This window comes from Chroicocephalus ridibundus, unplaced genomic scaffold (assembly GCF_963924245.1).
Source record: "Chroicocephalus ridibundus unplaced genomic scaffold, bChrRid1.1 SCAFFOLD_615, whole genome shotgun sequence".
NCBI lineage: Eukaryota > Metazoa > Chordata > Aves > Charadriiformes > Laridae > Chroicocephalus > Chroicocephalus ridibundus.
In genome coordinates, this window is record NW_026961806.1 from 2,330 (window position 1) to 19,649 (window position 17,320).

The 17,320-nt window shown below is 64.9% G+C and overlaps 1 protein-coding gene across 1 annotated transcript in view; it reads left to right on the plus strand.

Moving 5' to 3' along the window:
* Nucleotides 1–287: 287 nt before the first annotated feature.
* ATP4A (ATPase H+/K+ transporting subunit alpha) overlaps nucleotides 288–17,320 on the plus strand; it is a gene marked incomplete at its 5' end in the record, with an annotated part of 31,264 nt that continues 14,231 nt past the window's right edge. Inside the window, 14 exons of the mRNA XM_063322381.1 lie at nucleotides 288–395; nucleotides 957–1,016; nucleotides 2,852–3,055; nucleotides 3,851–3,964; nucleotides 4,058–4,192; nucleotides 4,327–4,444; nucleotides 5,175–5,443; nucleotides 7,214–7,412; nucleotides 7,511–7,620; nucleotides 9,880–10,014; nucleotides 11,697–11,877; nucleotides 13,674–13,843; nucleotides 15,095–15,231; nucleotides 15,994–16,144. Coding sequence (XP_063178451.1) covers nucleotides 288–395; nucleotides 957–1,016; nucleotides 2,852–3,055; nucleotides 3,851–3,964; nucleotides 4,058–4,192; nucleotides 4,327–4,444; nucleotides 5,175–5,443; nucleotides 7,214–7,412; nucleotides 7,511–7,620; nucleotides 9,880–10,014; nucleotides 11,697–11,877; nucleotides 13,674–13,843; nucleotides 15,095–15,231; nucleotides 15,994–16,144 — 2,091 coding nt within the window. The remainder of the gene's footprint in view (nucleotides 396–956; nucleotides 1,017–2,851; nucleotides 3,056–3,850; nucleotides 3,965–4,057; nucleotides 4,193–4,326; nucleotides 4,445–5,174; nucleotides 5,444–7,213; nucleotides 7,413–7,510; nucleotides 7,621–9,879; nucleotides 10,015–11,696; nucleotides 11,878–13,673; nucleotides 13,844–15,094; nucleotides 15,232–15,993; nucleotides 16,145–17,320) is intronic.

A 17,320-nucleotide genomic window follows, 5' to 3' on the forward strand; every position in this document is an offset into this window, starting at 1 on the left:
GGATGGAGGGATGGAGGGATGGATGGAGGGATGGAGGGATGGGGATGGGGGAGGGATGGAGGGATGGAGGGATGGAGGGATGGATGGAGGGATGGAGGGATGGATGGAGGGATGGAGGGATGGATGGAGGGATGGAGGGATGGAGGGATGGATGGAGGGAGGGATGGAGGGAGGGAGGGAGGGAGGGATGGAGGGATGGAGGGATGGAGGGAGGGAGGGATGGACGGACGGACAGTGGGCTCCACCCCCCAGATGACCTTTGACCTCCGGCCTTTCCCCCCCCCCAGGAGAGCTACGAGTTGGGGCCCCGGGGCAAGGCCCCGCCCCCCGCCCCGAAAGGGCGTGGCCGCCGCAAGCAGGAGAAGCTGGAGGACATGAAGAAGGAGATGGATGTGGTACGGGGGGGGGGGGAGGGGAAACTGGGAGGGACTGGGAGGGTCAACAAGGGGGACTGGGGGGTCAATGGGGGGCACTGGGAGGTCAACTGGGAGGAGTGGGAGGTCAACTGGTGGCACTGGAGGGTCAACAAGGGGGACTGGGGGTCAATGGGGGGCACTGGGAGGTCAACTGGGAGGAGTGGGAGGTCAACTGGTGGCACTGGGAGGTCAACAAGGGGGACTGGGGGTCAATGGGGGGCACTGGGAGGTCAACTGGGAGGAGTGGGAGGTCAACTGGTGGCACTGGGAGGTCAACAAAGGGAACTGGGAGAGACTGGGGGGGGTCGACGGGGGGACACTGGGAGGGACTGGGAGGGACTGGGGGCAGCAGGGGTCAATGGAGGCAACCGGGACAGTCAGTGGTGGCAACTGGGAGGGACTGGGAGGTCAAGGCGGGAACTGGGAGGGTCGACGGGGAGAACTGGGAGGCGAAGCCTGGGGCGGCGGGCGGGGCGGCGAGGGCACTGGTCTATACTGGGAGGCACTGGGAGGCCCGGGGCTGAGGCGGGCGCCCCCCAGGACGACCACAAGCTGGACATCAACGACTTGGAGGTCAAGTACGGCACCAGCGTCACCAAGGTGGGGGGGGGACACGACCCCCAACCTCTGCCCCACATCCTCCCCAAGAGCCCCACAGCCCCCCCCACATCACCACCCTCTGACCCCCAACCCCGTTGACCCCCCCGTCGAGACCATTGACCCCCCCCCACAACCCCATTGAGCCCATCGACCCCCTTGACCCACACAACCCCCTTGACCCCATTGACCCCACTGATCCCACCAACCCCGTTGACCCCATCAACCCCCTTGACCCCCATCCACCCCATTGACCCCATTGACCCCACCAACCCCATTGACCCCACTCACCCCCACAACCCCATTGACCCCCATCAACCCCACTGATCCCACCAGCCCCATTGACCTCCATCAACCCCATTGACCCCACTGACCCCATCAACCCCGTTGACCCCCCCCAACCCCATTGACCCCACTGATGCCCCACAACCCCATTGATCCCATCAACCCCATTGACCCCCATAACCCCACTGATCCCACCAACCCCATGGACCCCACCAACCCCACTGATCCCACCAATCCCACTGACCCCCCACAACCCCGTCGACCCCCATCGACCCCATTGATCCCACCAGCCCCATTGACTCCATTGACCCCACTGACCCCATTGACCCCCATAACCCCATTGACCCCACCAACCCCATTGACCCCCATCGACCCCACTGATCCCACCAACCCCATGGACCCCACCAACCCCATTGACCTCATCAACTCCACTGACCCCATTGACCCCCATCAACCCCACTGATCCCATCAACCCCATTGACCCCACTGACTCCACCAACCCTCTTGGCCCCGCCTACCCCATTGATCCCACCAACCCCATTGACCCCCATAACCCCACTGACCCCATCGACCCCGCCAACCCCATCCACCCCACCTACCCCATTGATCCCACCAACCCCATTGACCCCACTGACCCCACGAACCCCATTGACCCCCATAACCCCATTGACCCCAACAACCCCATTGACCCCATCAACCCCATTGCCCCCATCAACCCCATCGACCCCATTGACCCCATCAACCCCATTGATCCCACCAACCCCATCAACCCCATTGACCCCACCAACCCCATGGACCCCATCAACCCCATCGACCCCATTGACCCCACCAACCCCATGGACCCCATCAACCCCATCGACCCCATTGACCCCACCAACCCCACTGACCCCCATAACTCCATTGACCCCACCAACCCCATGGACCCCCATAACCCCATTGACCCCACCAACCCCATTGACCGCATCAACCCCATCGACCCCATTGACCCCACCAACCCCATTGACCCCCATAACCCCATTGATCCCATCAACCCCATTGACCCCATCAACCCCATTGATCCCCATAACCCCATCGACCCCATTGACCCCACCAACCCCATTGACCCCCATAACTCCATTGACCCCACCAACCCCATTGACCCCACCAACCCCATTGACCCCACTGACCCCACGAACCCCATTGACCCCATCAACCCCATTGATCCCATCAACCCCATCGACCCCACTGACCCCAACAACCCCATTGATCCCATCAACCCCATGGACTCCATCAACCCCATTGACCCCACCAACCCCATTGACCCCATCAACCCCATCGACCCCATTGAACCCACCAACCCCATTGACCCCCATAACCCCATTGACCCCACCAACCCCATCGACCCCACCAACCCCATTGATCCCCATCGACCCCATTGACCCCACCAACCCCATTGACCCCACCAACCCCATTGACCCCATCAACCTCATTGACCCCATTGACCCCACCAACCCCATCCACCCCACCAACCCCCTTGACCCCCTTGACCCCGTGACCCCACTTGACCCCGGCAGGGCCTGGCGGAGGCGGTGGCGGCCGAGCGGCTCTTACGGGATGGCCCCAACGAGCTCCGCCCCCCCCGCGGGACCCCCGAGTGCGTCAAGTTTGGGCGGCAACTGGCCGGGGGGCTCCAGTGCCTCATGTGGGTGGCGGCCGCCATTTGCCTCATCGCCTACGGCGTGCAGGAGGGGGAGGGGGACCGCGGCAGCTCCGACAACGTACGCCAGACACCTGGGTCCATCTTGGCTTGGAGGGGGGGGGGGGGGGGGGGGGGGGGCGGAACATCTGGGTCTAATTTTGGGGGGAGCATTTGGGTCCATCCTGGAGGGTGGGGAACGCGTAGGTCCATGGGTTGAGGAGCACTTGGGTCCATCTGGGGGAACATGTGGGTCCCTCTGCGGTGGAGAACATCTGGGGGAACATCTGGGTCCATCTTGGGGGCGGGAACGTGTAGGTCTATGGGTTGAGGAGCACCTGGGTCCATCTGGGGAGACATCGGGGTCCACCTGGGAGAACATCTGGGTCCATCTGGGAGAACATCTGGGTCCATCTTGGAGGGACACTTGGGTCCAGCTTGGAGGGGGGCACCTGGGTCCATCTGGGGGTCCGTCTAGGGGAACATCTGGGTCCACCTGGAGGAACATCTGGGTCCACCTGGAGGAAGATCTAGGTCCGTCTCGGGGCGGACACATGGGTCCACGGGTTGGGGGCCACCTGGATCCATCCTGGGAGGGGGACACTTGGCCCCGCCTTTTGGGGGGGGCCCACACCTAGACCCATCTAGGAGAACATCCGGGTCCAACGTGGGGGTCACCTGGAAGCCAGAGACCCTCAAGAAGGAGGAAAGAACTTGTGGGGATCCGGAGGGAGAATCAAGATGCCGGGGACCATCTTGAGGGTGGGGGCGGGACACCCCTGCGGCTGGAAGGGAGCACCCCAGACCCCTGGGGGGTGGGGGGGTGGGGGGGGGGTGGGGGGTCCCATCCTGTCTCCACCCCCCCCCCACCCCCCAGCTGTACCTGGCCATCGCCCTCATCGCCGTGGTGGTGGTCACCGGTTGCTTCGGCTACTACCAAGAATTCAAGAGCACCAACATCATCGCCAGCTTCAAGAACCTCGTCCCTCAGGTGGGGCCACCCGGACGCCGGGGTTTCCTTCCCCCTCCCCCACCCCCCCACCCCCACCCCCACCCACCCCCGGGGTCCTTTTGTCACCTCCAGCAAGCCACCGTCATCCGGGAAGGTGACAAACTCCAGATCAACGCCAACGAGCTGGTGGTGGGCGACCTGGTGGAGATCAAAGGAGGGGACCGGGTCCCCGCGGACATCCGCGTCATCGCCGCTCAGGGGTGCAAGGTGGGCTGGGCCGTCGGGGGGGCCTTTGGGGTGGGGTGGGGTGGGGTGGGGTGGGGTGGGGTGGGGGGGTTGCCCCGACGCTTGGGTTCCCCCACCTCGGGGACGAGCCGGTGTCCTCCCGCCCCCGCCTCCAGGTGGACAACTCGTCGCTGACGGGGGAGTCGGAGCCCCAGACGCGCTCCCCCGACTGCACCCACGACTCGCCCCTGGAGACCCGCAACATCGCCTTCTTCTCCACCATGTGCCTGGAAGGTGGGTCCCGTCTAGGGGAACATCTGGGGCCACCTGGAGGAACACCTGGGGCCATCTCGGGGTGGGGGGGAAACGCGTGGGATCCATGGCTTGAGGAGCACCTGGGCCCGTCTGGGGGAACATGTGGGTCCATCTGCGGTGGAGAACATCTGGGCCCGTCTGGGGTAACATCTGGGTCCATCTGCGGTGGAGAACATCTGGGTCCATCTGGGAGAACATCTGGGTCCATCTTGGAGGGACACTTGGGTCCAGCTTGAGGCACAGTGGGGTCCAGCTTGGAGGGGGGCACCTGGGTCCATCTGGGGTCCGTCTAGGGGAACATCTGGGTCCACCTGGAGGAAGATCTGGGTCCATCTGTGGTAGAGAACATCTGGGTCCATCTGGGAGAACATCTGGGTCCACCTGGAGGAACATCTGGGTCCGTCTCGGGGCGGACACATGGGTCCACGGGTTGGGGGCCACCTGGATCCATCCTGGGAGGGGGACACTTGGCCCTGCCTTTTGGGGGGCCACACCTAGACCCATCTAGGAGAACATCTGGGTCCAACTTGGGGGGCCACCTGGAAGTTAGAGACCCTCAAGAAGGAGGAACTTGTGGGGCTCTGGGGAAGAATCAAGATGCCCGGGATCATCTCGGGTTGCGGGGGGGTGGGGAGGGAGGGGGGGGTTGTGTCTGGGACCCACCTGGACCTCTGGGTCCCATCAACCCCACCCGTGTGGGTCCTCTTAGGGACGGCCATGGGCTTGGTGATCAACACGGGGGACCGGACCATCATCGGCCGCATCGCCAGCTTGGCTTCGGGGGTGGAGAACGAGAAGACCCCCATCGCCATCGAGATCGAGCACTTCGTCGACATCATCGCCGGCCTCGCCATCTTCTTCGGCGCCACCTTCTTCGTGGTGGCCATGGTCATCGGTTACCCCTTCCTCCGGGCCATGGTCTTCTTCATGGCCATCGTCGTGGCTTACGTCCCCGAGGGGCTGCTGGCCACCGTCACGGTATGGCTTGGGGCATTGGGGGGGGAGGGGTGGGTTGGAGCTAGAGGGCTGTGGGTCCCATCGTGAACTATGGGTGCTGTGGGAGCCTTGGGGGGGTCTTCACTGGCCCATGGGGCTCACCTGGGACCCTTGAGGTCCATCACGAGCCATGGGTGCTATGGGGGACCTGAGGGTCTTCATGGACCCATGGGGCTCACCTGGGACCCTTGAGGTCTCTGTGGGTCCATCACAAACCATGGGGGACCAGAGGGTCTTCATGGACCCATGGGGCTCACGTGGGACCCTTGAGGTCTCCGTGGGTCCATCACAAGCCATGGGGGACCTGAGGGTCTTCATGGACCAATGGGGCTCACCTGGGACCCTTGAGCTCCATCACGTGCTATGGGGGACCTGAGGGTCTTCATGGCCCCATGGGGCTCACCTGGGTCCCTTGAGGTCCCCATGGGTCCATCACAAACCATGGGGGACCTGAGGGTCTTCATGGACCCATGGGGCTCACCTGGGACCCTTGAGCTCCATCACGAGCCATGGGTGCTATGGGGGACCTGAGGGTCTTCATGGCCCCATGGGGCTCACCTGGGGCCCTTGAGGTCCATCATGTGCTATGGGGGACCTGAGGTTCTTCATGGACCCATGGGGCTCACCTGGGGCCCTTGAGGTCCATCATGTGCTATGGGGGACCTGAGGTTCTTCATGGACCCATGGGGCTCACCTGGGGCCCTTGAGCTCCATCACGAGCCATGGGTGCTATGGGGGACCTGAGGGTCTTCATGGCCCCATGGGGCTCACCTGGGACCCTTGAGGTCCCCATGGGTCCATCACAAACCATGGGGGACCTGAGGGTCTTCATGGCCCCATGGGGCTCACCTGGGACCCTTGAGGTCTCTGTGGGTCCATCACAAACCATGGGGGACCTGAGGGTCTTCATGGACCCATGGGGCTCACCTGGGACCCTTGAGATCTCCGTGGGTCCATCACAAACCATGGGGGACCTGAGGGTCTTCATGGCCCCATGGGGCTCACCTGGGACCCTTGAGGACCATCACGAGCCATGGGTGCTATGGGGGACCTGAGGGTCTTCATGGCCCCATGGGGCTCACCTGGGACCCTTGAGCTCCATCACGTGCTATGGGGGACCTGAGGGTCTTCATGGCCCCATGGGGCTCACCTGGGACCCTTGAGGTCCCCATGGGTCCATCACAAACCATGGGGGACCTGAGGGTCTTCATGGACCCATGGGGCTCACCTGGGACCCTTGAGGTCTCCGTGGGTCCATCACAAACCATGGGGGACCTGAGGGTCTTCATGGCCCCATGGGGCTCACCTGGGGCCCTTGAGCTCCATCACGAGCCATGGGTGCTATGGGGGACCTGAGGGTCTTCATGGCCCCATGGGGCTCACCTGCGGCCCTTGAGCTCCATCATGAGCCGTGGGTGCTATGGGGGACCTGAGGGTCTTCATGGCCCCATGGGGCTCACCTGGGACCCTTGAGGTCCATCACGTGCTATGGGGGACCTGAGGGTCTTCATGGCCCCATGGGGCTCACCTGGGACCCTTGAGGTCCCCATGGATCCACCACAACCCAGCGGTGCCATATGGGTCCCTACGCTTCCATGGGCACCACCAGCTTTCCTGGAGGTCCCCACACCTCCCAGGCCACCCCAGGACCTCCAGGAGATCCCCGAAGATCCCCCCGGGGTGGGACCGGAGGAAGTCCCGAGGTTGCCCAAGGTTGCGCTGAGGGCCTTCGGTCTCCCCCCGCCCCCCCAGGTTTGCCTCTCGTTGACGGCGAAGAGGTTGGCGAGGAAGAACTGCGTGGTGAAGAACCTGGAGGCCGTGGAGACCTTGGGCTCCACCTCCGTCATCTGCTCCGACAAGACGGGGACCCTCACCCAGAACCGCATGACGGTGGCCCACCTCTGGTTCGACAACCGCATCCACGCGGCCGACACCACCGAGGACCAGTCGGGTGAGCCCCCCCCGAGCCCAGCCCCCCACCCCAAGAGGTCACCACCCCCCACCCCACCCCACGTCGCCACGTCCCACCGCCGCCGTCCCGCCCCACAGGGCAGAGCTTCGACCAGTCCTCGGAGACCTGGACCATGCTGAGCCGCGTCCTCACCCTCTGCAACAGGGCCCAGTTCAAGCCCGGCCAGGACGACGTCCCCGTGGCCAAGGTTGGGGGGCGGGGGGGGGGGGAGGCCCCCACGGGCCCTCTAGGGGCCCTCTATGGGGCTGGGAGGGGCATATAGGGGATGAGAACCCCCATAGGGGCCCTCTATGGGGCTGGGAGGGGTGTATAGGGGATGAGAACCCCCATAGGGGCCCTCTATGGGGCTGGGAGGTCTCTATAGGGGCCCTCTATGGGGCTGGGAGGGGTGTAGAGGGGCCCTCTATGGGTCTAGGAGAGGCATGTAGAGGTCAAGAACCCCCACAGGGGCCCTCTATGGGGCTGGGAGGGGCGTGTAGGGGCCCTCTATGGGGCTGGGAGGGGCATATAGGGGTCGACAACGCCCATAGGGGCCCTCTATGGGGCTGGGAAGGGTGTAGAGGGGCCCTCTATGGGTCTAGGAGGGGCGTGTAGGGGGTGAGAACCCACATAGGCACCATCTATAGGGCTGGGAGGGGGCTATAATAACCCTCTGTGGGGCTGGGAGGGGAGTGTAAGGGTCAACAACGCCCATAGGGGCCCTCTATGGGGCTGGGAGGGGCGTATAGGGGATGAGAACCCCCATAGGGCCCTCTATGGGGCTGGGAGGGGCATGTAGGGGCCAAGAACCCCCATAGGAGCCCTCTATGGGGCTGGGAGGGGCATATAAGGACCCTCTGTGGGGCTGGGAGGGGCGTATAGGGGATGAGAACCCCCACAGGGGCCCTCTATGGGGCTGGGAGGGGCATATAAGGACCATCTGTGGGGCTGGGAGGGGCGTATAGGGGTCGACAACCCCCACAGTGGCCCTCTATGGGGCTGGGAGGGGCGTACAGGGGATGAGAACCCCCATAGGGGCCCTCTATGGGGCTGGGAGGGGTGTAGAGGGGCCCTCTATGGGGCTGGGAGGGGCGTGTAGGGGGCGAGAACCCACATAGGCACCATCTATAGGGCTGGGAGGGGGGTATAATGACCCTCTGTGGGGCTGGGAGGGGTGTATAGGGGATGAGAACCCCCACAGTGGCCCTCTATGGGGCTGGGAGGGGCATATAAGGACCCTCTGTGGGGCTGGGAGGGGTGTATAGGGGTCGAGAACCCCCATAGGGGCCCTCTATGGGGCTGGGAGGGGCGTGTAGGGGGCGAGAACCCACATAGGCACCATCTATAGGGCTGGGAGGGGGGTATAATGACCCTCTGTGGGGCTGGGAGGGGCATATAGGGGTCGACAACGCCCATAGGGGCCCTCTATGGGGCTGGGAGGGGCGTACAGGGGATGAGAACCCCCATAGGGGCCCTCTATGGGGCTGGGAGGGGTGTAGAGGGGCCCTCTATGGGGCTGGGAGGGGCGTGTAGGGGGCGAGAACCCACATAGGCACCATCTATAGGGCTGGGAGGGGGGTATAATGACCCTCTGTGGGGCTGGGAGGGGTGTATAGGGGATGAGAACCCCCACAGTGGCCCTCTATGGGGCTGGGAGGGGCATATAAGGACCCTCTGTGGGGCTGGGAGGGGTGTATAGGGGTCGAGAACCCCCATAGGGGCCCTCTATGGGGCTGGGAGGGGCGTGTAGGGGGCGAGAACCCACATAGGCACCATCTATAGGGCTGGGAGGGGGGTATAATGACCCTCTGTGGGGCTGGGAGGGGCATATAGGGGTCGACAACGCCCATAGGGGCCCTCTATGGGGCTGGGAGGGGTGTAGAGGGGCTCTCTATGGGGCTGGGAGGGGAGTGTAGGGGTCAACAACGCCCATAGGGGCCCTCTATAGGGCTGGGAGGGGAGTGTAGGGGCCGAGAACCCCCCTACAGGCCCTCTATGGGTCTAGGAGGGGCGTGTGGGGGTCGAGAACACCCATAGGGGCCCTATATGGGGCTGGGAGGAGGGTATAAAGACCCTCTGTGGGGCTGGGAGGGGCGTATAGGGGTCGACAACCCCCATAGGGGCCCTCTATGGGGCTGGGAGGGGCATATAGGGGCCAGGACGCCCATAGAGGCCCTCTATGGGTCTGGGAGGGGAGTGTAGGGGTCACAAACCCCCATAGGGGCCCTATATGGGGCTGGGAGGGGCGTATAGGGGTCGACAACCCCCATAGGGGCCCTCTATGGGGCTGGAAACATCATGTAAGACCCCTCTAGGAGCCCGATATGGGGCAGGGAGGGCGGTAGGAGGACCCTCATAGAGGCCCTCTAGGGGCCTGGGAGGGGCCTCTGGGGGGGTCACGATGTGCCCCACAGGGGCCCTCGATGGGGCGAGGCCGCTCGCTGAAGCCCCGCCCCCTGCCCCACAGCGTGAGGTCATCGGCGACGCTTCGGAGACGGCGCTGCTGAAGTTCGCCGAGGTGACGGTGGGGACGGTGGGGGAGGCGCGGGGACGGTTCCCCAAGGTGGCCGAGCTGCCCTTCAACTCCACCAACAAATTCCAGGTGGGGCGGGACCCACACGGCCGGGAAAGGGGGACCCACAAGTCCATGAGGGACCCACAAGTCCAGGAAGGGGACCCAGAACATCTGGGGTGGCCCCAAGCGTCCAAGAAGGACCTTGATGTTCATGAGGAACCCAAGTGTCCAAGGGGGATCCAAGTGTCCATGGGGGACCCACACGCCCGGGGGGGACCCACACATCCAGGAGGGACCCACATGTCTGGGAGGGACCCACAAGTCCAGGGAGGGGACGCAGAACATCTGGGGTGGCCCCAAGTGGCCAAGAAGGACCTTGATGTTCATGAGGAACCCAAGTGTCCAAGGGAGATCTAAGTGTCCATGGGGGACCCACACGCCCGGGGGGGACCCACACATCCAGGAGGGACCCACATGTCTGGGAGGGACCCACAAGTCCAGGAAGGGGACACAGAACATCTGGGGTGGCCCCAAGTGTCGAAGAGGGACCTTGATGTTCATGAGGAACCCAAGTGTCCAAGGGAGATCTAAGTGTCCATGGGGGACCCACACGCCCGGGGGGGACCCACACATCCAGGAGGGACCCACATGTCTGGGAGGGACCCACAAGTCCAGGAAGGGGACCCAGAACATCTGGGGTGGCCCCAAGTGGCCAAGAAGGACCTTGATGCTCATGAGGAACCCAAGTGTCCAAGGGGGATCCAAGTGTCCATGGGGGACCCACATGTCTGGGAGGGACCCACATGTCTCGTAGAGGGGACCCACAACTCCATGAGGGACCCACAAGTCCAGGAAGGGGACCCAGAACATCTGGGGTGGCCCCAAGTGGCCAAGAGGGACCTTGATGTTCATGAGGAACCCAAGTGTCCAAGGTGGCCCCCAGGTGGCCCAGGGGATCTAAGTGTCCATGGGGGACCCACATGTCTGGGAGGGACCCACATGTCTGGGAGGGACCCACATGTCTCGTAGAGGGGACCCACAACTCCATGAGGGACCCACAAGTCCAGGAAGGGGACCCAGAACATCTGGGGTGGCCCCAAGCGTCCAAGAAGGACCTTGATGTTCATGAGGAACCCAAGTGTCCCAGGGGGATCCAAGTGTCCATGGGGGACCCACATGTCTGGGAGGGACCCACATGTCTGGAAGAGGGGACCCACAAGTCCATGAGGGACCCACAAGTCCAGGAAGGGGACCCAGAACATCTGGGGTGGCCCCAAGCGGCCAAGAAGGACCTTGATGTTCATGAGGAACCCAAGTGTCCAAGGTGGCCCCCAGGTGGCCCGGGGGATCCGAGTGTCCATGGGGGACCCACATGTCTGGGAGGGACCCACACGTCCAGGAAGGGGACCCAGAACATCTGGGGTGGATCCAAGCGGCCAAGAAGGACCTTGACGTTCATGAAGGACCCAAGTGTCCAAGAGGGATCCAAGTGTCCAAGGTGGCCCCCAGGTGGCCCGGGGGATCCGAGTGTCCATGGGGGACCCGGGGGTCCAAGGGGGACCCAGGGGTCCAGGAAGGGGAGACCTGGGACACGTGGGGTGGCCCCAAGCGGCCGAGAAAGACCTCGACGTTCCCGAGGAACCCAAGCGCCCGAGGAGGACCCAGATCTCTGGAGGGCCCCCCAAGCCCACCGAGCAGCCCCCCGGGGATGTGGGGTGGAGCCAGGGATGTGGGGTGGAACCGAGCCCCCGTGTCCCCCCCCCCGGCAGCTGTCGGTGCACGAGGCGGGAGAGCGGCAGCTGCTGGTGCTGAAGGGCGCCCCCGAGCGGGTGCTGGAGCGTTGCAGCACGGTGCTGCTGAAGGGACAGGAGCTGGCCCTGGACGCCCAATGGCGGGAGGCCTTCGAGGGGGCCTACGCCGAGCTGGGGGGGCGCGGGGAGAGGGTGTTGGGTGAGTGGGGGTGGGGGCGGGGGGAGGGGGGAGACGGGGGAGGCGACGGGGATTGGAGGGGAGGTGGGGATGGAGGGACACCGTGGGGAGGTGGGGACGTGGGGATGGAGGGACACCATGGGGAGGTGGGGACGTGGGGATGGGGGGACATCATGGGGAGCTGGGGATGGGGGGACACCGTGGGGAGGTGGGGACGGGGGGATGGAGGGACACCATGGGGAGGTGGGGATGGGGGGACACCATGGGGCGGTGGGGACGGAGGGACATCATGGGGACATGGGGATGGGGGAACACCATGGGGCGGTGGGGACGTGGGGATGGAGGGACACCATGGGGAGGTGGGGATGGGGGGACACCATGGGGCGGTGGGGACGTGGGGATGGAGGGACACCATGGGGAGGTGGGGATGGAGGGACACCATGGGGCGGTGGGGACGTGGGGATGGAGGGACACCATGGGAAGGTGGGGATGGGGGGACACCATGGGGTGGTGGGGACGTGGGGATGGATGGAAGTTATGATGGGGACGTGGGGGTGGGGGGACACCATGGGGAGGTGGGGACATGGAGATGGATGGATGTTATGATGGGGACGTGGGGATGGGGGGACACCATGGGGAGATGGGGATGGGGGGACACCATGGGGTGGTGGGGACGTGGGGATGGATGGAAGTTATGATGGGGACGTGGGGGTGGGGGGACACCATGGGGAGGTGGGGATGGGGGGACACCATGGGGTGGTGGGGACGTGGGGATGGAGGGACACCATGGGGAGGTGGGGACATGGAGATGGATGGATGTTATGATGGGGACGTGGGGATGGGGGGACACCATGGGGAGGTGGGGATGGGGGGACATCATGAGGACACAGGGGACGTGGGGGACATGGGGATGGGGGGACACTATGGACACATGGGCATGGGGGGACACCATGGGGACATAGAGGACGTGGGGATGGAGGGACACCATGGGGAGATGGGGATGTGGGGGACGTGGGGATGGGGGGACACCATGGGGGGATGGGGACGTGGGGGACGTGGGGATGGGGGGACACCATGGGGGGATGGGGACATGGGGGACGTGGGGATGGGGGGACACTATGGAGACATGGGCATGCGGGGATACCATGGGGACATAGAGGACATGGGGATGGAGGGACGCCATGGGGACATGGGGATGGGGGGACACCATGGGGAGGTGGGAGACATGGGGATGGAGGGACACCATGGGGAGTTGGGGATGTGGGGAGGGGTGGACGTCATGATGGGGACCTGGAGATGGGGGGACACCATGGGGAGGTGGGGATGGGGGGACATCATGGGGACATCATGAGGACATGGGGGATGTGGGGATGGGGAGACACCATGGGGACATGGGGGACATGGGGATGGAGGGACACCATGGGGAGATGGGGACGTGGGGGACATGGGGATGGAGGGACACCATAGGGACATGGGCATGGGGGGACACCATGGGGACATAGAGGACGTGGGGATGGAGGGACGCCATGGGGAGATGGGGACGTGGGGATGGAGGGACACCATGGGGAGATGGGGAACGTGGGGATGGGGGGACACCATGGGGACATAGAGGATGTGGGGATGGAGGGACGCCATGGGGAGATGGGGACGTGGGGGACGTGGGGATGGGGGGACACCATGGGGAGATGGGGAGATCGCGGAGAGATGGGGACGTGGGGGACATGGAAGGACGTGGGATGGAGGACACGCGTCCCAATGTCACCCCCCGTCCCCCCCATGTCACCCCGTGTCCTCTCCCATCCTCCTCCTCCCCCCAGGGTTCTGCGCCCGCTGGCTGCCCGCGGGGACGGTGGCGGCGGGGACGGACCCCGAGGCGCTGCCGGAGGTGGCCGTGGGTCTCTGCTTCGCCGGGTTGGTCTCCATGATCGACCCCCCCAGGGCCACCGTCCCCCAGGCCGTCCTGAAGTGTCGCACGGCTGGCATCAGGGTGGGGGACACGGGGGACCGGGAGGGGACGCGGGGATGGGGGGACATCAGGGATGGGGGGACATCAAGGACATGGAGGGAGGTGGGGGGACGTGGGGCTGGGGGGACATCAAGGATGGGGGAGGCCATGGGGGGACGCAGGGGCTGGGGGGGACGTGGGGATGGGGGGACATCAAGGACATGGAGGGACATAGGGGGACACGGGGGGACATGGGGACATGGAGATTGGGGGGGATGTGGGGATGGGGGGACATCAAGGGGAGGTGGGGATGGGGGGATGGAGGGACACCATGGGGCAGGGGGGACGTGGGGATGGAGGGACACCATGGGGAGGTGGGGACATGAAGATTGGGGGGGGATGTGGGGATGGGGGGACATCAAGGACATGGAGGGACGTGGGGGGACATGGGGGGACGTGGGGCTGGGGGGACATCAAGGACGTGGAGGGACGTGGGGGGCCATGGGGATGGAGGACATCAAGGACATGGAAGGCCATGGGGGGACATGGAGACGGGGGGGGACATGGGGGTGGGGGGACATCAAGGACATGGAGGGACATGGGGGGACATGGAGGGACGTGGGGCTGGGGGGACATCAAGGACTTGGCAGGCCATGGGGGGACGTGGGGACATGGAGACTTGGGGGGGACATGGGGATGGGGGGACATCAAGGACATGGAGGGACGTGGGGGGACGTGGGGCTGGGGGGACATCAAGGATGGGGAAGGCCATGGGGGGACGCGGGGGCTGGGGGGGACGTGGGGCTGGGGGGACATCAAGGACATGGAGGGACATGGGGGGACACGGGGGGACATGGGGACATGGAGATTGGGGGGGATGTGGGGATGGGGGGACATCAAGGGGAGGTGGGGATGGGGGGACACCATGGGGCGGTGGGGAGGTGGGGATGGAGGGACACCATGGGGAGGTGGGGACATGAAGATTGGGGGGGGATGTGGGGATGGGGGGACATCAAGGACATGGAGGGACGTGGGGGGACATGGGGGGACGTGGGGATGGGGGGACATCAAGGACTTGGCAGGCCATGGGGGGACGTGGGGACATGGAGACTTGGGGGGGACGTGGGGATGGGGGGACATCAAGGCCGTGGAGAGATGTGGGGACATGGGGTGGACACGGGGCCACCAGGGACGTCAGGATGGGGGGACACCAAGACCTTGAAGGTCATGGGAGACCCCAGGGGCCCAGGAGGAACCCTCAGGTCCCCCCCAACGTCCCCCTTTGTCCCCAAGGTCATCATGGTGACCGGCGACCACCCCATCACGGCCAAGGCCATCGCGGCGGCCGTCGGCATCATCTCAGAGGGCAGCGAGACCCCCGAGGAGGTGGCAGCTCGTCTACGCGTCCCCCTGGAGCGGGTGGACCCCAGGTGGGACCTCGGTGGCCGGGAGGTGACCCAAGTGTCCTCCTGGGGGGACCCAGCTGTCCAGGTGGGGGTGACCTTGACCCTTCGGTGGCCCTTGGTGGCCACCACGACATCTTGGGTGATCCACCTCCATGGAGGTAGGGAGGACCCAGGTGGGACCTCGGTGACCAGGAGGTGACCCAAGTGGCCAGGAGGTGACCCAAGTGTCCTGGTGGGGACCCAAGTGTCCTCCTGGGGGGACCCAGGTGGCCGGGTGGGGGTGACCTTGACCCTTCGGTGGCCCTTGGTGGCCACCACGACGTCTTGGGTGATGCACCTCCATGGAGGTGGGGAGCGGGGAGGACCCGGGTGGGACATTGGTGGCCCAGAGGTGACCCAAGTGGCCCAGAGGTGACCCAAATGTCCTTGTGGGAGGACCCAGGTGTCCGGGTGGGGGTGACCTTGACCCTTCGGTGGCCCTTGGTGGCCACCACGACGTCTTGGGTGATCCACCTCCATGGAGGTGGGGAGGACCCAGGTGGGACCTCGGTGGCCGGGAGGTGACCCAAGTGGCCGGGAGGTGACCCAAGTGTCCTGGTGGGGACCCAAGTGTCCTCCTGGGGGGACCCAGGTGGCCGGGTGGGGGTGACCTTGACCCTTCGGTGGCCCTTGGTGGCCACCACCACGTCTTGGGTGATCCACCATCCACGGAGGTGGGGAGCGGGGAGGACCCGGGCGTCCGGGGTGGTGGGGTGACACCCCGGGTGTCCGATGTCCCCTCCCCAGGCAGGCGCGGGCGCGGGTGGTGACAGGGGCGGAGCTGGCGGCCATGACACCGGGGACCTTGGAAGGTCTCCTCCGCGCCCACCCCGAGATGGTCTTCGCCCGGACGTCACCTCAGCAGAAACTCGTCATCGTGGAGAGCTGCCAGCGGCTGGTGGGGACACTGGGGACACGGGGGGGGGGGGGGACACACTGGGGACACGCTGGTGGCATGGGGGACACAGGGACATTGGGGGACGTGGGGCACATGGGGACGTTGGGTGGCCTTGAGGATGCTGGGACAACCCAGAGTCCCTGTCCCCAAGATGCCACCATGATGGGGATGGTGATGGTCCCCATCTTCACCCCTCCGGTCCCCGTGTCCCCAAGGTGCCACCATGATGGGGATCGTGATGGTCCCTGTCCTCATCTCTATGGTCCCCATGTCCCCAAGGTGCCACCATGATGGGGACAGTCCCCACCTTCATCCCTATGGTCCCCGTGTCCCCAAGGTGCCACCATGATGGGGATGGTCCCCACCTTCATCCCTATGGTCCCCATGTCCCCAGGGTGCCACCATGATGGGGATGGTCCCCATCTTCATCCCTATGGTCCCCGTGTCCCCAAGGTGCCACCATGATGGGGATGGTCCCCATCTTCATCCCTATGGTCCCCGTGTCCCCAGGGTGCCACCATGATGGGAATGGGGATGTCCCCAAGGTGCCACCATGACAGGGATTTTGATGGTCCCCATCCTCATCCTGATGGTCCCCAAGGTGCCACCATGATGGGGATCCTGATGGTCCCCATCCTCATCCCTATGGTCCCCATGTCCCCAAGGTGCCACCATGATGGGGATCGTGATGGTCCCCATCCTCATCCCTATGGTCCCCGTGTCCCCAAGGTGCCACCATGATGGGCATCGTGATGGTCCCCACCTTCATCCTTATGGTCCCCATGTCCCCAGGGTGCCACCATGATGGGAATGGGGATGTCCCCAAGGTGCCACCATGACGGGGATTTTGATGGTCCCCATCCTCATTCTGATGGTCCCCAAGGTGCCACCATGATGGGGATCGTGATGGTCCCCGTCCTCATCTCTATGGTCTCCATGTCCCCAAGGTGCCACCATGATGGGGATGGTCCCCACCTTCATCCCTATGGTCCCCATGTCCCCAAGGTGCCACCATGATGGGGATGGTCCCCACCTTCATCCCTATGGTCCCCGTGTCCCCAGGGTGCCACCATGATGGGGATCGGGATGGTCCCCACCTTCATCCCTATGGTCCCCGTGTCCCCAAGGTGCCACCATGATGGGGATCGTGATGGTCCCCATCCTCATCTCTATGGT